This window comes from Oncorhynchus kisutch, linkage group LG20, assembly GCF_002021735.2.
Source record: "Oncorhynchus kisutch isolate 150728-3 linkage group LG20, Okis_V2, whole genome shotgun sequence".
Classification (NCBI taxonomy): domain Eukaryota; kingdom Metazoa; phylum Chordata; class Actinopteri; order Salmoniformes; family Salmonidae; genus Oncorhynchus; species Oncorhynchus kisutch.
Genome location: NC_034193.2, coordinates 50759592 through 50779372, shown reverse-complemented (window position 1 = coordinate 50779372; position 19781 = coordinate 50759592). Strand labels below are relative to the sequence as shown.

General features: G+C 44.9%; 2 protein-coding genes across 3 annotated transcripts; one reads left to right on the top strand and one right to left on the bottom strand.

Moving 5' to 3' along the window:
• Position 1: 1 nt before the first annotated feature.
• On the top strand, positions 2 to 9076 carry LOC109865832 (ADP-ribosylation factor-binding protein GGA1). Of its 2 annotated transcripts, XM_031798730.1 has the most exons (18): positions 2 to 217; positions 387 to 527; positions 1063 to 1147; positions 1272 to 1347; positions 1472 to 1570; positions 1939 to 2062; positions 2741 to 2838; positions 3027 to 3107; positions 4247 to 4384; positions 4463 to 4544; positions 4902 to 5012; positions 5254 to 5394; positions 5553 to 5617; positions 5699 to 5892; positions 5992 to 6215; positions 6392 to 6561; positions 6762 to 6872; positions 7103 to 9076. In XM_031798730.1, exons 2-18 carry the CDS (start codon positions 485 to 487, stop codon positions 7211 to 7213), a joined length of 1953 nt encoding a protein of 650 aa, XP_031654590.1. In that variant the 5' UTR covers positions 2 to 217; positions 387 to 484; the 3' UTR covers positions 7214 to 9076. The 2 variants fall into 2 exon arrangements, with proteins under 2 accessions (XP_031654590.1, XP_031654591.1); XM_031798731.1 differs by lacking the exon at positions 2 to 217 and having other exon boundaries at positions 475 to 596.
• LOC109865835 (probable ATP-dependent RNA helicase DDX17) lies at positions 8843 to 19746 on the bottom strand. Its single transcript, XM_020454302.2, has 13 exons — positions 19456 to 19746; positions 18945 to 19104; positions 18750 to 18846; positions 17077 to 17210; positions 16702 to 16767; positions 15194 to 15335; positions 14757 to 14917; positions 14323 to 14495; positions 13963 to 14073; positions 13647 to 13708; positions 13452 to 13511; positions 10542 to 10775; positions 8843 to 10302 (listed from the first exon to the last, which is right to left on the bottom strand). Exons 1-13 carry the CDS (start codon positions 19509 to 19511, stop codon positions 9797 to 9799), a joined length of 1962 nt encoding a protein of 653 aa, XP_020309891.2. The 5' UTR covers positions 19512 to 19746; the 3' UTR covers positions 8843 to 9796.
• Positions 19747 to 19781: the final 35 nt, after the last annotated feature.

Here is a 19781-nt window from a genome sequence, read left to right as displayed (position 1 = left end):
GACAGCGACACAAACTCACAAATTAACAACGTTTATGGAAGATGTTGTTGGTCTCTCCTCCTCTCTGTGGAGTTTAATAGACGTATAAGTGAAACTCTAACTGCATATTGCTGTTTATGTTTCCAGTTTCTGTGCTATTAGGAGCAGGTTAGTGCACAGGCTTGTCATCAATGGTTGAGGGTTGAGAACACACTTTGTGGAGGCAGAGAAGGATCAGGTATATGAGTCATTAAAAAAACATATAAATAGACCATGGGCAACAGCCAGAAGGCTTTAGGCTACTGGGTGTGTTTCTATCGCAATGTATCTGTCTCTCTCCTGATGGAGCCTTTGCATATGTGACGACGAAACATAGAACTTTGTGCCTTTTCGTTGTATCTGTGTAGAAAGAATGGCTTGAATGGCTTGACATGATGACGCCCACGTCGTTGCATGAGACTGGCAAAGTAACGCGATAGCTGCCAGTTAATCGGAATCCCCGAAAATGGCGGCGCCGCCAGAGGAGGAGAGCTTGGAGTCTCGCGTCAGTGAGTCATACGATGCTTTTACTGCTATAACGACTCAATACGTGACCAATTTACTTTCAGAAAACTGAGGTAGAGAATGACCTGTAGTTTTAGTGTTATGAGTATAATTGTTGTATGTGCAGTGGACGAACATCCCAGTGATGATGATGCTTTATCCAAAGTGCTAGCTAGCGTGCTATAACGTAGCGCTGCTAAGGTCGGAACAAAAACAGACCTCACCCCTGTATTGTTTACGCAGAATAATGCCTTGATAAGCACGAATATCGTTTATTTTAGATGTTCTTAATACGCAATTTGTTACAAATACAACAAAGTCCGACTTTGAAACTGGTGAATCAGACTGGCTAAGCTAAATAGCCACAGTATCCAGTGGCTAAGTGTCAATGGGCAAATACATTGGGGAGGAGTCATTCTGCTAACGTTTGCAGCAAGTAAACACGAAAGCTTTCTTTGTGCATTTGGTTCTAGGGTAGAGAGAAACCCTTGAAAATGTTGATAAGCCCCAGGTTCTGGAATTTGCTTTTATTCTCCCCAGACAAAGCCACCAACCCTCTGAACAAGGAGGCGGACTGGGACAGTATCCAGGGCTTCTGTGAACAGCTCAACAATGAGCCTGAAGGGTAAGAAGGACCAACATGTGGAGAGCTGGCATTAGGCTTGCTTTGTCAGTTAGTACTTCAACATGTTAAACATATGGCAAACCATACAGGTACTCTTATTTGATGTCCCCTCCCTCCCCCCTAGTCCTCAACTGGCTACCAGACTTTTGGCCCACAAGATCCAGTCACCCCAAGAATGGGAGGCCATGCAAGCACTAATGGTGAGTATACCGTTATCGGGGTAATGTATTGGTTGACATGCTCACTGACATCTCCATTAGCCAGAATATGCTAATTGTAAGTGATCCCACCACCAGCAGTATCTTAACATATATGTGTCCCTAGGTTCTAGAGATGTGCATGAAGAACTGTGGGAAGAGGTTCCACAATGAAGTGGGCAAATTCCGCTTCCTCAACGAGCTCATCAAGGTGGTCTCACCCAAGGTACTGTCTGGAGGGCTATTTCTTTAGTGTTCCATTTGAATTCAATCACTTTGACTGCACCTGTTTTGATCTGAATGAAACATTCCATACATATTTTCCCATGGTAGAAGTGGGGTATGCAAAATGGGTCAATTTTGAGCACCTGAATGTTTTGTCATTTCGGTCCAATAAGTCACCTTCTGACCACTTCTACCACTGGAAAATATGTATGGAAAGTTTTGGTCAAATCTAAAAGGGTGCGGACAACAATTGATTGAAATCAAATGGAACAACCCTTTATGTAACTCAAACTATTTTTTTATAAACAAACAAAAGACAGTATTCCATTCTGTCTGTTTTGATGTTCCTAAATCTCGTCTCCTGTGCAGTACCTGGGTACTCGGGCCCCAGAGCCAGTGAAGAAGAAGGTTCTGGAGGTGATGTTCAGTTGGACGGTGGGTCTGCCTGACGAGCCCAAGATAGCAGATGCCTACCAGATGCTGAAGAAACAAGGTGAGCTTTAATAGTGATGACACACCTGGAAAGAATAGGAGTCAAATAAAACATTCTCTCTGTGATGATCCTTTTCTATCAACTCTCATTGTTTTCACTATGATGGAACTTCAGGATGAGGAACATGGCTAAATCATATCATTTATTACAGTACTGTAACTGTATGATCATTTCAGGAGTTAACAAAAAAATTAAATGAGTGATCTGTATGTTCCCCTAACGTGTGCTCCTGATATAAATAGTATTTTGTCCATGTCAATCTCACTTCTTCTTTTTATAGTTTATGCACCAACATAAGACAAAATCATATTGAAACTCCTGAGTCTGCATCCAGCAAAAAAAATGTTCACTTAGTCCGTCTAAGTGAAAGAGAAACTGCTTGTTTAGTATAACTGCTTGTTTAGTATGACTGCTTGTTTAGTATGATTGAAGATAATTACATAGTGCTCAAGTTAAGTGTTTTGCTTCAGGGAGTGACCGCCAACAATATTTCTTAGCCTGGCCCTAAATCCGTTGGTTGCGCTGCTTGTGTTTACAATAACTTCATGGGGAAAACAATGTTATTACCAACGTGCCAGAAACCTACGGTATATACATTATGTACTATACACTGTAGGGAGTGCCGGTGACAGGCTGTTTATTCATGTGACATGGATGGGGTTCCCTGCTCTCTTCCAGGCATTGTTAAGCAGGACCCGGTACTTCCTGATGAGCCCCTCCCACCCCCTCCGCCCAGAACTAAGAGCGTCATCTTTGAGGATGAGGAGAAGTCCAAGGTAAAGATGACAATGAAGCAGCCCCTTGAGTTTTGTCAATAGAGATGACATTAGCGGACATATTGAATTGATGTCTTTCCATTCTTCCACTGTAATTTTCATGTATTCCCTAACGGCCTGCTCTCCCTCTTTTACCTCTCCTCCTGTTTTCCCCTGTTTTCCTTCCTCTTCCCTTCCTTCCTTTGTAGATGCTGTCTCGGCTTTTGAATAGCACTCACCCTGAAGATCTAAGAGCAGCAAACAAACTCATTAAGGAAATGGTGCAGGAGGTATGTCCTACTCTGTTTACTCCTGTCTGCGTGATTGTGTGTATGTTTGGGTGGGTGTTGTTGTGGTAATTTCCTGTATTACTAAATATTGAGAGAGCAAACCACACACAAGTCAGAGTTATATTATAAAGTCCATCTTTAATTATATATGAGCTTCACCATAGCCCTGTGACTCTCAGATCAATTCAGTGTCTATAAAGGAATTCTCTGAGAGTGCTTACAAAACAATTCTTAGTCTCATTTATAGCCAAGACACACCCCTCTCAACTCGCATGACGAATAACAGATCTTAGGAACATTACACAAAGGACCTTTTACTTGAAAGAGGAGTATCCCATAGCTAGATAGCATTAGCTATAAATTATTGTTCAGTTTGGTTTGATTCTAATCCTGTTCTTGGTACCACTTAGGACCAAAACATTACCTCATCCAATGGCATATATAAATGGTCAATTCTAGATACTCCCATCTCAAATATAACCCCTCCTGGACAAGATCAGAAAAGACAGTGAGCCTCTTAGGTCATATACTAAATCAAGATAAGGGCAACCTCAGAGGGGACATACAATAGTTACAGACACATTCCCATAAGAAGACAAGCCTCCATTCTGTCCTCCTCCCCTTCTGATATTCTTCATAGCATCACATGGTTTAACAGATACATTGACATATGAAGACAAGCCAGACCTCTCCCCTCTCTGGGCCCAAAGTGACTAAGATCTGGAGAAGAGGGAGGAAAATGCAACTGCCAACAGTATTATCCAAAAGAAAACATCCTAATGAAAAATATCTCACATAAGCATTATTATGTAAATAAAACATCTTATTTATCAATGTTACCTAATTCTGATTCAGCCACAAGTGTCAATCAATGTATTCACAGCGCAGTCAATTTATTACTCGTACGCTAAGTAAACCGAGCACTTTATATCGTCAAAGCACTTCTAATGATTTTTATGGATTGAATTCTGAACTCCGTCACGATTGTGATCTACTATCCCTACAACTGCTCTCATAATTGTACTGTATAAGCCTGCAATTAAACAACCTATGCAGACTTCAGAGCGCTCCAGATTTTATTTTATGGGATAATGTTTTATTGCAGTGTTCTGAGTGTGTGTTCTGTTACGGTCCTCCAGGACCAGAAGCGAATGGAGAAGGTGTCTAAGCGTGTGAACGCCATCCAGGAGGTGAAGGAGAGTGTGGGCCTGCTGACCCAGCTACTGGGAGACTATAGCAAGGAGAGCAGCTCCCAGAGCAATCAGGAACTCATCAAGGTTAGCACAGAGCAACACCACTAGGGGTGTGTTTGTGTGTGTGCAATGGGCTATTTCTAAATGTGTTTGTGTTTGCAGGACCTATACCAGAGCTGTGAAAAGATGAGGCCTACTTTGTTCCGATTGGCTAGCGACACAGAGGACAACGATGAGGCCTTGGGTGAGAATCTTATGTTTCCATATAGTGTGATAGAAAAGTTTGGTCATACACACATTCTTAAAAACATAGGTGCTGGGCTAATAAAGAATACTGGTATAGAACAAGAAGGCCCGCACACTGTCAGGACCCGACGAAGATCCGTTTCGGATCGAAACGTTGTCAATAAAGCAGTGAATTGGGAGCCTTAACAGTGTGCGGGCCTTCTTGTTCTATACATATAGTGTGATCAATACAAGAGGTATGATTCAAAATGGCTGAAGAGTGATACATCCTCTGTACAGTTGTTAAACAGTACTATATGGTTCTGTATCGACGCATTGCACAGCTCACCCTCTGTGTACGTCTCTGTTACGCCAGCTGACATCCTGCAGGCCAACGACAGCCTGACTCAGGTCATCAACCTGTACAGACAGCTGGTGAAGGGAGAAGAGGTGACCGGAGACAGCACAGCCATGCCCACACTACCAGGTGAGAGCGAGAGAGGACCTCAGTAGGGTCACGACCTGAACCTGCTGGTGTCTCAGAGGGGCAGACACACTGTTCTACACACTCCCATCATGTTCACACATGCTCAGACTGAACCTAAGGACATCCAGCATAATCAACCAGGTTGTTTCCCTGTTCATTTTCACAGATGTGTTTCGTTCAGTAGTTTCAAAACATTTGATCACAAAGACCGACATGTTTGATCTCCCCTATCTCTCCACAGGAAGTAGCACAGCCCTCCTAGACCTGACAGGGTTAGACACCTCACCCACTGGACTTCCCTCCTACCCAGACACCCCCTCACTACAGACCCCGTCACAAGAACTGGGTATCAGCCTGCTAGATGATGAGCTCATGTCACTAGGTAAGCAGCAGTTCTGAATGTCGTTTCGCTAGCTTGTTTACTCTTATTAAATTGCCCAATTATTTTCCAACTTGCCATGACTCGTCCAACTGTGGTTATGCATCGTGTTCTCTCTCGGTTCGTGTCGACAGCCTCTTTCTATTGTTGTTTTCACTCAGGACTCAATGACGTAACGCCCAACTCTACCCACACTCCTCAGTCGGGAGACTGGAACTCCTTTCAGGTGAGAGGGAGTTGTCAGCATATGACGCATGCGCACACACACACACACAAAATGTCCCTAACACAGTGTTTTTCTGCGCAGTGTTCTGACAGTGTAGAGCCAGTCGTCCCAGCAGTGCCTACTGCAACAGTGTTGCTACCGGCCGTGACCCCTATCCCCCAGGCTCCATCAGGGGGAGGCCCCGCTGCTTCCCCTAAAGCCCTGGATGAGTTAGACCTGCTGGGCAAGACCCTGCTGCATCAGTCCCTACCCCCGGGGATGCAGCACGTCAATTGGTAAACACTGCAAGCCAGAGAGGCAGCTGCTAATCTGTAACGTAAACACTCTGTTTTCTCTTAAAAAAGCTGACCCCTTGCTCTCTCTCCCTCTCACAGGGATAAACTGCAGCCCCAGTCCAGACCCACCCTGCGAGACCTCCAGACCAAGTCCAGTACCAACACTACTAGCACCTCTACCACCAGCCCTGTCCTGGCCTTCCCCTCTGAGCAGCCTGGGTCTCTCCTAGACTCCCTGCCCAGCCTCGGGCCTCCTACCCCAGCCCCCCAGAACGACATCTCCTTAGCTAACGTGACTGTGCCCCTGGAATCAATCAAGCCCAGTAAGCCAATTGTCTGATCAATCTGTATTACTGTATGGTTGTTTTGAACGTTAGCAAGAAAAATACCAAACCAGACTCCAAATAATAACTATAACATACCCACCCAGCCATTACCTGTGTTGCAACATGTCTCCAGACATGGTGATGTTAACCCTAAGCCTCTGTCTGTTTTCTAGGCAGCTTGTTACCAGTGACTGTATTTGACAAGCACAGTTTGCGGGTGCTGTTCCACTTTGCCCGTGACTCTCCTCCCTCTCGGCCTGACGTGCTGGTAGTGATCATCTCCATGTTGTCCTCCGCCCCCATACCAGTCACCAACATCCGCTTCCAGTCTGCAGTACCCAAGGTTGGTCCTGTCTCTTCTCTCTCACTAAATCCCCCCCCCCTCTCTAATTTGTCTTGGTGATCCATCTTCTACCTCTATCATTTGTTTGTCCCTAATTTCCACTCTGTCTGATTAGATGGTTGTGTTCTGCGGTAACCTATGTGCGCTGAGTTGTGACTGTAGTTTGAGTGTAATGTGTTTTCCCCTCTGTCTGTTTCTAGGTGATGAAGGTGAAGCTACAGCCTCCTTCAGGAACTGAGCTTCCAGCCTTCAACCCCATCTTACCCCCAGCCGCCATCACACAGGTCCTACTGCTGGCCAATCCTCACAAGGTACTACCCACACACACACACCCACACACACACACAGACTCCTCCCGCCTTCTTTCCAAGGTGTTTAACCTATGCTCATAAAAAAAAAACGGCCCAGTCAGCATCTCATTTGTAGCTGTGAAAAGCCCTGAGGTGACAACAAAACAGAACTTAAACATGTGCAAGCAGAAAGCATGTTGATTTGTCCCCTTTCCTGTTGTAGCCTAACATGGTTCTGTTCTTTCTTTCAGGAGATGGTCCGGTTGCGATACAAGCTCACATTTGACCTGGGAGAAGAATCACACGACGAATCCGGCGATGTAGAACAGTTCCCTCCTCCAGATACCTGGGGGAACCTTTAGTGGGACTGATCAACTTCCTGTCACCTGATCCGCTGCTTCCCTTAGGTGTAGGTCGAAGGTCCCCCCCCCAAGCACTGGTCCAGGGAAAGATGGCGTTTTTACATTGTGATGGTTAAGGGAAATCTGGTCTTAGACCTGTTATTTGGGATCGGTTTCTCCCTTAAGGGTCACACCAAATGTGTGCTGTTGACTACTGACGTTTTCGCGTAATTCTACATGTAAAATCGGTTTGCACTCAGTTTTCAAATTACGTCCGGTACTCTGTTCAGAGGTGCTAAGTAGACTCGGCAGGCGAACGCTATTGGTGTGGCCGAGCCCTTATGTCTTCCCATTTGTTATGGATTGAATATCGGCAGGGAGAGTGGATCCTAGATAAGTTATTTGTGGGCAGTTTCTCCCTTAAGCCTTCCCATGTGTCCCATCCATGATCCACCACCACATGTCCCTATGTTGTCATCTTTCATACTCCATTTTGTGTTTTTCTTGACTGTACTACAATCAGCCCTTAGTCTCCAATGCATTACTGTATAATAACCACCTCACGTTATCTGTCCAAAACAAATCATTGCTGTGAGTTCTGAGAGAAGTCGAAGCCTTTTAAACTGAATGTGTGTGGGACTGTTTCTCTCAGGCTATGCCTGATAGCATTATTCTGCACAAAATATGACACTCAAATATTGTAGTCCCAAAGTATTGTATTATTTGTACGGTGTGAGACCAGTTGGGTCTGTGACTGTTACATGATAAGTTGGGCAGTAGGTGTCTGAAGCTGTAATAAATGTATATCCTGTCCAATCTTCTGTGAAGGAATATCCAATCTATGACGCTATTATTCATTCTATTGAAATCACATGATTATATTGTTTTGATTTTGATCTAAACAGCAGTTTGTTGCTTTTCCTTCCACTACACGATGCATGCACTTCCTGTTAGTTTGGTTTTGCACATGAATATGATTCCCTCATTTGCTGTCCTCTGTTCCACCTTCAGCTGTTGACGTTGACCCAAAGGGAGAGGCGTTAGTTCAGTACTGAGTTGTCAGTGCTGACACCGTTTAAATCTGCCGTATGTGCCTAAAGCTGAGAGTTTGTTCTTTATGTATCTTGGTATTTAATTTTGTTTACCTTCCATGTACATACGAATGCTAATTTGTTTTCCCGTTTCGGAGTCGGACTACTGATTTTCTTATGGTCATTGATGATGCGTCCATTCAATCATATCCACACGGGAGAGTGGAGGCGGAAGCTTTTGCTCCAGTCAAGTAGTACCACACCCGATTCAACCAATAAAATGATTTATAGAAGACTAAGATTAGTTGATCAGGTATTATGTTAGTGCTTGGCTAGAAGTAAAGCCAGCAGCCCCACCTGTCTATTGCAGATACAGTGGCCCGACCTTGCAGCAGCTGCATCTCACGTCATTCTGCAGCTCCCCTCCACATTCCACCTCCCTGCCTTTATTCCCTAGCCTGCGTCCCAGATCTGTTTGTGCGGTCTTGTGAACTCAATGACTGTAGGAGCTGGTAAAACAGCCCAAACAGATCTGGGACTCAGGCTACCTATTCCCTGCTCTGACTTTGTAAATAAGAATGGTTCTGCAATTATGTACATTTGCCAAAAAAAAAGTATAATTAAAGAGAGCAAATAAATATTGACAGGGGAATGGTGAGAATGTAGTGCAAATATGTATTTAAGGGAAATAAAGTTATTCTTTTTCTCGGGGGTTTAAACTGTCTTGGTGGTTGTCAATGAATGTTCACTCATGCTTACCTATCCTGTACTCCGTACAACAATTACAAGGATTTTGGTTTCAGAAACTTTATTGAAATCCTGTGAAATAAAGCAATGTAGAAAAAGAACATAAGTATGAATGACCTCTTTCCAATAAATGTTGATTAAACATTCACAAAGCAACACTCAATGTGCTGACTGATGGGATTATGACACGTGTCTGATTATCATTCCCAAATTCTCCTGATATAGTTTTAATCTGAAGAAAATGGTAAAGCAATACAGTTTGTAGTTTATAAACAGTTTATAGAAAAAGTTATAGGATAATAGAGAACGATATAATGCAACATTCACTTCCCCAAAAGAGAAGTAGAAAGCATAGCTGACAGTTCTACATGGCAATAAAAAAATATCACATTTTAGCATTTGTTACTCACTAATGGACTAGAACCTCACCATTTAGAGTAAATCGCAAATGGAAATATCAACTCCTATCGTGCCAATTAATACCAAAGAGTCACAGCTTCAGATTCCCAGAATATCATATTCTGGCCACGCACAGACTACTCTTGAACACATGAAAAGCGAGAAATGTATCATGCATGAGTACTATATATTTTCAGATGTAGTTAAAATCATCGCAAAACAAACAAGTACAAAAATATGTAGCTATATGTTAGCCCTTACCTCCTCAAATCTCTTGACTTATGCCTTCTTACCATGGTAGGTAAGGGCAGGACGGAAACTCTAAACACCCTTTCAGAGGAGTAACGTTTCAGTTACACACTGATAAACTCTAGGGTTTGAAGAACATGGTGATTCGGATTTCAAGCACCATGACTGTATAGCAATTCTACTTCCTGGGTGGGGGTGTAGGCGGCGGGGGAGGAGCAAAGGGGTACGGAGGCTTCCCTATGAAGCTCATGAGAGGGGGCTGTGGCGGGGCCATCAGCTGGGCCATGAGGGGCTTGGGCCCTGCTGCAGGTGGAGGAGCTGGACCGAACACACCCTGGGGCTGACTGGACTGATTCTGGCCCCTACCACTACTACCCCTAGGGGCCCCATTAGCAGCCCCCCCAGCCCTGGAGCTGTACTGGGTACCACCACCATAGCTCTGGTATTGGTCGGCCCCCCCGGAGCCGTAACTCCCCCGGCTGACCCTGCTTCGGTCCCTGTAGGAGGACCTAGTGTCTCCGTCCCGACCCCGGCCACTGCGCCCGTCCCGGCTAAAGCTGCTGCCGCGGCTGTCTGGCTTGTTGCCCCCGCTGACGGAGCGCATGCGACGTTCACACACGTCCTGGAACATCATGTTGGGGTTGTTGGCGCTGGAACCGCCGCCACGGTAACGCATCCTGCCACCTGGAGAAGAACATTCACATAGGAGGATTAGAATGTCATAATATAAGCTGAAATATTTTAGTTTAAGAATGTCAAACATCACTGGTTACACAGAACATATAGTTTATGTTTGGATGTGAGATGGTAAAGGTGATAGAATAGAATTAAAAACTGGGGTCTAGAAATAACACCAAATCCTCAATTGAGCCAGCATAGTATGGTTCGGGTTGACCCTATAGTGTGAATCAAGCCAGTCTCACCACCTCCTCCCCCATGTCCAGAGTTAACCAGCTGCAGCAGTTTGGGATTGATGGCCTGCCGGGCCTCCTCCAGGACTCGGACCAGGTCCCTGGCCTGGCGCAGGTTACCCGGGGTGAAGAAGGTGTAGGCCGTGCCCTTGTTGGTGCTGCGGGCTGTACGGCCGATCCTGTGCACGTAGTCCTCAGACGAGTTGGGGTAGTCATAGTTGATGACAAACTTGATATCCTCCACGTCTTTGTGGGAAAGTGGTTTTGAGAGGTGGGAGAGGAAGGTGATGGGTGAGGAGGGAGAGATGAGAGAGGAGGGAGAGGAGGGTTAGGAGGGTGAGATGAGGAGGGGGAGGACGGTTTGGAGGGAGAGGAGGGTTAGGAGGGTGAGATGAGGAGAGTTTGGAGGGTGAGATGAGGGAGAGGACGGTTTGGAGGGAGAGGAGGGTGAGATGAGGAGGGTTTGGAGGGTGAGATGAGGGGGAGGACGGTTTGGAGGGAGAGGAGGGTTAGGAGGGTGAGATGAGGAGGGTTTGGAGGGTGAGATGAGGGAGAGGACGGTTTGGAGGGAGAGGAGGGTGAGATGAGGAGGGAGAGGATGGTTTGGAGGGTGAGATGAGGAGGGAGAGGACGGTTTGGAGGGAGAGGAGGGTTTGAGAGAATTTTGTACAGTGAGAAAGAAGACAGATGGTATTCAAACAACGCCAAAGCTATGAGAGAAAAGTGGATGATTATTTAGAAATACATTTCAAATTAATATTGTATAAATATTGATTACCACTTACCTGTCCAATAATAACAGAAGAATAAATATACATTTATCCAAATTGAAGTAGAATAAGTGTTCATTCCTGAAGTAAAACCTTTGAAAGTCAGTTTGGGGTCAAAATATCTTGACTGGAGGCCTAGAGGTTTAGTGGTAAACCCCATCAGAATGTGACAAGAGAGAACCACTCAGCATTAGGAAGGCTTCAGTAGAGATGTGACATTCTGTCTGGACCTTCACCAATGCACAGTTTACGCAATCTTACATAATAGTATAACCATTCAGAACATTTAGTTCTACCATGGTAACATGTTCTCTGCTGAGAAATGCTATGAGAAGAATATGAGGAAATGAGTGACAGTACACTGTCAACACGATCAGACCAGAAGAGTAAAAAGTGTTTCCAATGTTTCTTTTAAATTCGGATGTTGAAATGACAGGAGAAGGACAAAAAAAGTATGTTTCTCATCACAGAAGCTCTGACAACACTGCTGGGTTGGTCCGAAAACAAAACATCTCCTTGGACCTTTTCCCTCTGTTTTCCATGGTAACAGAGGGAAGCCATTTTACTACTCACAGAACCTCCCGAACCTTAATATGTTTCCACCAAGAGTAAATGTTGGAGGATAAAGTTCAACACAATTCCTTCAACAAATACCTTTCTGTGACTGACTTCAATATGGATCGATGAAACTACCTGAATGAGTTGATGCGACTGGGGAGGTCGTGGAAGGTGTAGTAGGAAAGGGGGTGTTGAGGTACTTACCCCTTTAGAGTTGTTTTACAAGGGTAGTCAGTCACCCCCTGTCCTGTCCTGATCAGCCCTGGTTCGCTTGGAGGCGCTGGGGGGAGGGAGAGAGGAGGGGGCCCAAACTAGCCCCCCGTTTCCCCCTCACCCTTCGCATACACCAGCAACGTCGGACAGGAGCAGAACCGCTAACCCCCCCCCCCCAACAACAACAGCCGGTTCTGTTGCTCTCTCGCCGAGTTGCAGGACCTCCGCAAATCGATCAGGACTCGATCCAGCCGAGCTCCTAACTCTCAGGTTGATCCCAAGGAGAGCTCGCTGGAATCACATACCCTCAGTCTATGATGGGGGTCTATGGGGGTGTTTAGGAACCAGATAATCATATACCCTCAGTTTATTGTGGGGGTCTATTTGGGGTGTTTAGGAACCAGAGAAGGTGGAGAATGGGGGGGATGAATCCTTCTGATAAATAGACAAGCCCCTGGCTAGCTGCTAACGTGACTGAGGGCAGCCCCAGTACTGTCTGACACCAGCATGTGCTGGAGCTGCCTTGTGTTGCACAACCCTGAGGGGGAGAGAAAAAGAACAAAGACACAGTCATAGGTAGCTTGGCAAAACCAACATGTCTACTTCCCTTCTCAGGTTCCAGGTTTAACCTATTTAGTTAGGGAGGTGGAATAGGGCACTTCTGTACAAGTTTCAGGGTGGACATGGGGAGAACTGACTGTTGATTTCACTTATAGATAACCCTAAAACACACCCTATCTAGAAAATACCCGTAGGAAAAAAATACAGTATAACTACAGTACTATGAATAATGTAAACATAGAGGAATAATCAAACATTTAATACTGAATATTTGGGATGTTTTCCTTCATGTTTTGGGTTACATCATATAGGAGACATGAGAGGAGGGTATTGGGGCGAGCATGGGGACATCTGCCCCCCCCCCCATCACACCCACATTTAGGCAGCGTGCCAGAGTGCCCCGGTCGAAGGACGTTTTGGACTGAAGTAACAAGAAACAGACTGTAAAACATTGTGGAGTTGAAGGCCTGGGGGATTGTCAGGGGTGCTTCTACTTTCCTTCAGAAAGTCATTGACAGAGGTCATGCTGTAGAAAGAGTGCTGCCCGATTTTCCGTTGTTGTTTACAGGTTCAATAACACCGCTATTACATGTTTGCAGACAAATTTATGATTTTCTCGTAAATCTTAAACCTGGAAAACGGGATGGGAAATTAGGCAACAACAAAAATCACATTTATTAATTGTGTGTGTTTTTCTCTGAAAATGTTTTTGTTTGTGTGTGTTGGAGAGCGTGTATACGTTTTGAATCTGTATGTTGTGCTCTGTAGGAGTGTAAGTGTGAACACGCGAGTGTGTGTATTCCATGTTGAGAAGACATACCCAGACCGCGAGACGCCACATCAGTGGCGATGAGGATAGGAGCTTTGCTGCTACGGAATTCTGAAAGTTCAGACAAAATCAAAGACGTTAGGTAGAAGACGGAAAAAGGAAACAAAAAAACCCGGAAGAAAACCCCATACTGAAACACATTTCACCAAAGCCAGACTAAAGCATGGCCGTTGAAATGTGACCTACCTGTCAGAACCCAGTCTCTCTCTGGCTGGCTCTTGTCCCCATGGATACACATGGCTGGCCACCTAGAAAACACACCACAACAATGTTGCCATGGGACAGAGCGCTGAGACAGCAGAACAGGACGTGATAAGGCAGGCAGTTGTAAGAAGAGTTCGACAATTTCTCTACACTCTTATCTGACTAAGAAGCCCAACACACACTCCACATGAAACCACAACTGGCTCTTGTTTTGCATAGTCAGTATCGTGGTTTTGAAAGAGGACTTAAAACCCATTTCTGCAAGTCTGTGCTTTCCCTCAGTCTCTCTCCGTCTCACCCATCTCTTCTCATCCTGCGGGTGAGCTCGTCACAGCGCTTCTTTGTCTCCACAAAGATGATGGTCTTGTTCTCCTTCTCAGCCATGATCTCTTCCATCAGCTGGAGCAGCCTGACATCAACAAAAAGACAGAGGAAAGATATTAGGAAAACATCCCTCAATCACTACAATCCCAAGACTAATATTCTCTCACCGTTACAAAAAGATAGCATCCTGCACTCTGTTCCTGTCCATAACCAAGAATACTGAATACTTTTAACTACATTGGTTTCATCCCTTCCAGATCAGCGATGATTAAGGAAAGGAGACATGAACAGAATGCAAAACTAGAGATGGATCTTGTCCATTGGCCTCACTAACTTGTTGTCCTTCTCGTTCTCCATGCAGACGTCCACTATCTGCAGGATGTTGTGGTTGGCGCTGAGCTCCAGAGCTCCTACGTTGATCTGGACGTAATCCCGCAGGAAGTCCTCTGCCAGCTGACGCACATCCTTGGGCCAGGTGGCACTCCACATTAGAGTCTGGCGGTCCGGCTGAGGCACAGGGAGAGAATGGTAATGGGGATATTCCTCCTCAGAGGACACTACACTATTACTCTATTCTATAACATGAGTATTTAGTTATTTGTGATGGATTGATATTATATCAACTGTCATTAAGATAGATCATCTCTGTCTGTCCTACCACCCTCTGTAGTATCCATCTACCTACCCAACAATCCATGAATGGCTATATATTACAGTCATAATAATTGCCTAATTCCAGGAGATGCGTGTGCGGTTTGCTAAGTATACCCGGATCTGGTCCACGATCTTGCGTATCTGTGGTTCGAAGCCCATGTCCAGCATGCGGTCAGCCTCGTCCAGCACCAGGTAGGTGCAGCGCCGCAGGTTGGTCTTCCCTGCCTCCAGGAAGTCTATGAGACGCCCAGGGGTGGCGATGCAGATCTCTGTACCTATATGGACATAGGATGCAAAGTGTCACAGTTTCAAAAGAGACGCAAATGCATCAGAAGACACCAATTGCGAGATTACTTCCAATACTTGTAGCTTTTTCAATCTTAATACTAGTAACTGAAGGGGAAGTGCAGAAAATTAAGCTAAGCTGGGGCCAGGGAGCCGATCAGGTTTTAGATCATCAGAAGTGGAGAGGTCTGGTCTGTAGTCGGCACAAACAATATAAGTAAGTGAGTAACTTGTAACAGCATTTAATTCAACCTGCAGCTCCTCACCTCTCTCCAGGTCACGTATCTGCGGTCCCTTGGGTGCTCCTCCATAGACACAGGTACTCTTGATGCGGGAGGTCTTGCCATAATCATGAGCCACCTGCTGCACCTGCTGGGCCAACTCTCTGGTCGGGGCCAGGACCAGGCACTGAGGAGAGAGAGATATCAATACATTCACTACCGTTTAAAAGTTTGGCGTCACTGAGAAATGTCATTGTTTTCGAAAGAAAACCATTAAAATAACATCAAATTGATCACAAATGCAGCGTAGACATTGTTAATGTTGTAAATTACTATCGTAGCTGGAAACAACAGATTTTTTATGGAGTATCTACATAGGCGTACAGAGGCCCATTATCAGCAACCATCACTCGTGTGTTCCAATGGCACGTTGTGTTAGCTAATCCAAGTTTATCATTTTAAAAGGCTAATTGATCATTAGAAAACCCTTTTGCAATTATGTTAGCACAGCTGAAAACTGTTGTTCTAATTAAAGAAGCAATAAAACTGGCCTTCTTTAGACTAGTTGAGTATCTGGAGCATCGGCATTTGTGGGTTTGATTACAGCCTCAAAATGGCCAGAAACAAAGACCTTTCTTCTGAAACTCTTCAGTCTATTCTTGTTCGGAGAAAAGAAAGGCTATTGCATGAGAGAAATTGCCAAGAAACTGAAGATCTCGTACAACGTTGTGTACTACTCCGTTCACAGAACAGCGCAGATTGTCTCTAACCAGAATAGAAAGAGGAGTGGGAGGCCCCGGTGTACAACTGAGCAAGAGTACAAGTACATTAGTGTCTAGTTTGAGAAACAGACGCCTCACAAGTCATCAACTGGCAGCTTCATTAAATAGTACCCGCAAAACACCAGTCTCAACGTCAACCGTGAAGAGGCGACTCCAGGATGCTGGCCTTCTAGGCAGAGTTCCTCTGTCCAGTCTCAACGTCAACAGTGAAGAGGCGACTCCAGGATGCTGGCCTTCTAGGCAGAGTTCCTCTGTCCAGTCTCAACGTCAACAGTGAAGAGGCGACTCCAGGATGCTGGCCTTCTAGGCAGAGTTCCTCTGTCCAGTCTCAACGTCAACAGTGAAGAGGCGACTCCAGGATGCTGGCCTTCTAGGCAGAGTTCCTCTGTCCAGTCTCAACGTCAACAGTGAAGAGGCGACTCCAGGATGCTGGCCTTCTAGGCAGAGTTCCTCTGTCCAGAGTCTGTGTTCTTTACCCCCATCTTAATCTTCTGTTTTTATTGGCCAGTCTGAAATATGGCTTTTTCTTTGCAACTCTGCCTAGAAGGCCAGCATCCTGGAGTCGCCTCTTCACTGTGTTTTGTGGTTACTATTTAATGAACGGTAGTGTATAACCTTTAATAACACATGATATATAGCTACAGCATACCATAGGTAGGTCTAAGCGCAACAGAGTTAAGTACACTATAGAAAAGGGCCAAAACATTCTAGTCTCACAGACCTGAAATATATGAATAAGCAACAGTGTGCAGTTTCCAGTTGTGTACTCACAATAGGTCCGTCTCCCCTCTCTAGATAGGGCTGATGGTTGATGTGCACAATGGCAGGAAGCAGATACTGCAAGAAAAGGCGCCAAATAGTACAATGAGGTCATGAGGTATATGTCCCAATTGGACAGTCCAGGGACGTTGGTCCTCGTGTGTCAATATGTCTTTGTGTGTTGCAGCTGTCAAATGTTCCTCTGGGAGTTTATGTGTTTTTATACTGCAGCTGTTGGTGTGTGTGTGTGTGTGTGTGTGTGTGTGTGTGTGTGTGTGTGTGTGTGTGTGTGTGTGTGTGTGTGTGTGTGTGTGTGACAGAAAGAAAGACAGAGATGTTGCAGCTGTCGGTACTGTGCGTGTTGTTGGATTATCATGGCGTCCTTACTGCCAGGGTCTTGCCAGAGCCAGTCTGAGCGATGCCCACCATGTCCCTGCCACTCAGGGCCAGAGGGAAGCCCTGTGACTGGATGGATGTGGGCTCCTTGAAGTCCTGACTCAGTAGCACATCCATTACATACTCTGTCAGCAAAGATAAACAATTAAAGGAATAGTTAGCAATAGCCAGGGGTGAGCAAACCTTTTGGCTTTTGAAATTCAACTGAGGGCCACACAGATTAATTTTTGACCGATTTGTCAAACATACTATGTGTTAGAGGTCGACCGATTATGATTTTTCAACGCCGATACCGATTATTGGAGGACCAAAAAAGCCGATACTGATTAAATCGGCTGATTTGTATTTATTTATTTGTAATAATGACAATTACAACAATACTGAATTAACACTTATTTCAACTTAATATAATACATCAATAAAATCACCTTAGCCTCAAGTAAATAATGAAACATGCCATGTAAGAAACCTAACGTTTCAGTTCCTTGCTCAGAACATGAGAAAAAGCTGGTGGTTCCTTTTAACATGAGTCTTCAATATTCCCAGGTAAGAAGTTTTAGGTTGTAGTTATTATAGGAATTATAGGACTATTTCTCTCTATACCGTTTGTATTTCATTAACCTTTGACTATTGGATGTTCTTATAGGCACTTTAGTATTGCCAGTGTAACAGTATAGCTTCCGTCCCTCTCCTCACTCCTTCCTGGGCTCGAACCAGGAACACAGCAACAGCCACCCTCGAAGCAGCGTTACCCTTGCAGAGCAAGGGAAACAAGCACTGCAAGGCTCAGAGCGAGTGACGTTTGAAACGCTATTAGGGCGCGCCAACTAGCTAGCCATTTCACTTCGGTTACACCAGCCTCATCTCGGGAGTTGATAGGCTTGAAGTCATAAACAGCTCAATGCTTGACGCACAACGAAAAGCTGCTGGCAAAATGCATGAAAGTGTTGTTTGAATGAATGTTTACGCACTTGCTTCTGCCTACCACCGCTCAGTCAGATACTTAGATACTTGTATGCTCAGTCAGATTATATGCAACGCAGGACACGCTAGATAATATCTAGTAATATCATCAACCATGTGTAGTTAACTAGTGATTATGATTGATTGTTTTTTTATAAGATAAGTTTAATGCTAGCTAGCAACTTACCTTGGCTTACTGCATTCACGTAACAGGCAGTCTCCTTGTGGAGTGCAACGAGAGAGAGGCAGGTTGTTATTGCGTTGGACTAGTTAACTGTAAGGTTGCAAGATTGGATCCCCCGAGCTGAAAATCTGTCTTTCTGCCCCTGAACGAGGCAGTTAACCCACCGTTCCCAGGCCGTCATTGAAAATAAGAATGTGTTCTTAACTGACTTGCCTAGTTACATAAAGGTATAAAAATATATCGGTCGACCTCTACTATGTATTTAGTTTGACGTTCAAGAGTGGCCAGGAGTGTTTTAAAAACAAAAACAATAATGTGACCCATGAGCCCCCCTCCCCTTCCCAATAGCCTATGGGGTTAGTGTTTTGTAAGCTTGGGCTGTGTTCCAAGAACTCTTTCAAATGGGTTAAACTTCCTATTCTCATCTCTTTACCGTCATGACTGCTGAAAAGGTGAAGGGACAGGCTATAATATAGGTTCAACAAGTGCCAACTGGTATCTACTGTTGTCTTCTTACGGGGAAACTGTGCTTGGTGGAAGCCGGTCATGGCCCTGGGGCAGCCAGTACCGCTGACTGTGATCTCCTTCCTCCTGCGGAACTCATCTATGTCATACTGCAGACACAGACAACAGAGAATCAACAGGCTCAATAGACACACTATGGATAGCATTCTTCTAGGAACATGTGTATATATTGTGTTTGTGTGTGTACCTGAGTCATGCGCTGGAGCTCTGGGTGCTCGTTGTAGAAGTTCTTCTCAAACTTGGGCAGCTCGTCCAGATTCCACTTCTTCTTACGAAGGCGTTCTCCAGGGTTCCCAAACTTCTTCATAGGGGGAGGGCCGCCCCAGCTACTGGACCCAAACCGAGGCCTATAGAACATGCAGCGAGAGGAGTGATGCAAAAAAGAGATGAACGATCCATGATTAGTAACACTGCAACAGACACTAAATGGGTCCCTGGCCAATTTAATCTATTTGCAGTTTGTGTACACTTTTCCCTGGGTGGGGCACCGCCTATAACTCTGCTGCAAGCAAGTAGTTATTTGTCATACACGAACACAGCGCGTGCAACATGTCTGAGACAAGCCCGTGCACGTAGACATTCAGCAAGATACATCAGCATTCCAAGATATCCCCGTATCATATAAAAAGCACACTTTTGACAGATTTTCCTACGTGGCTATAACTATATTTCACATGCTGCAGAAAATATCTGCTTACCCTCTGTCTCGTCCACGGTCTCTATCTCGGTCTCCATACGACGAACTCCCCCTCATGTTTTAATGATTTAAATGATTGCTTGTAGAAATATTTAAAAGTTGCACGGTGTTGTGCAGTCTGAATCCTACAATTCCGTTAAGGTAGCTTATGTTATAAGGAAAGTGCAATAAAGTTAAACACTTACTTACAAACACAACTTAAAAGGTAAGACGAGCCCTGAAGTTATTGAACAAGCCAAAACAGAATTTTGTTTTGCAGTTGCTGCTGCTTCACGTCACGTCAACTCCCCCAGTCACTCCCTCCCTGTGGACGTAAGGTTTTGTGTC

Bases quoted from the DNA above. Each gene is read 5' to 3' on its own strand.
- LOC109865832 (XM_031798730.1), top strand. From the start codon at position 485: ATGGCGGCGCCGCCAGAGGAGGAGAGCTTGGAGTCTCGCGTCA. The intron at 5,395-5,552 runs GTAAGCAGCAGT...GTTTTCACTCAG, and splicing joins TGATGAGCTCATGTCACTAG to GACTCAATGACGTAACGCCC. The intron at 6,562-6,761 runs GTTGGTCCTGTC...GTCTGTTTCTAG, and splicing joins TCCAGTCTGCAGTACCCAAG to GTGATGAAGGTGAAGCTACA.
- LOC109865835 (XM_020454302.2), bottom strand. From the start codon at position 19,511: ATGAGGGGGAGTTCGTCGTATGGAGACCGAGATAGAGACCGTGGACGA. The intron at 19,105-19,455 runs GTAAGCAGATAT...CATGTTCTATAG, and splicing joins GACCGTGGACGAGACAGAGG to GCCTCGGTTTGGGTCCAGTA. The intron at 10,303-10,541 runs GTGAGACTGGCT...GTTCTTCTCCAG, and splicing joins TGGACATGGGGGAGGAGGTG to GTGGCAGGATGCGTTACCGT.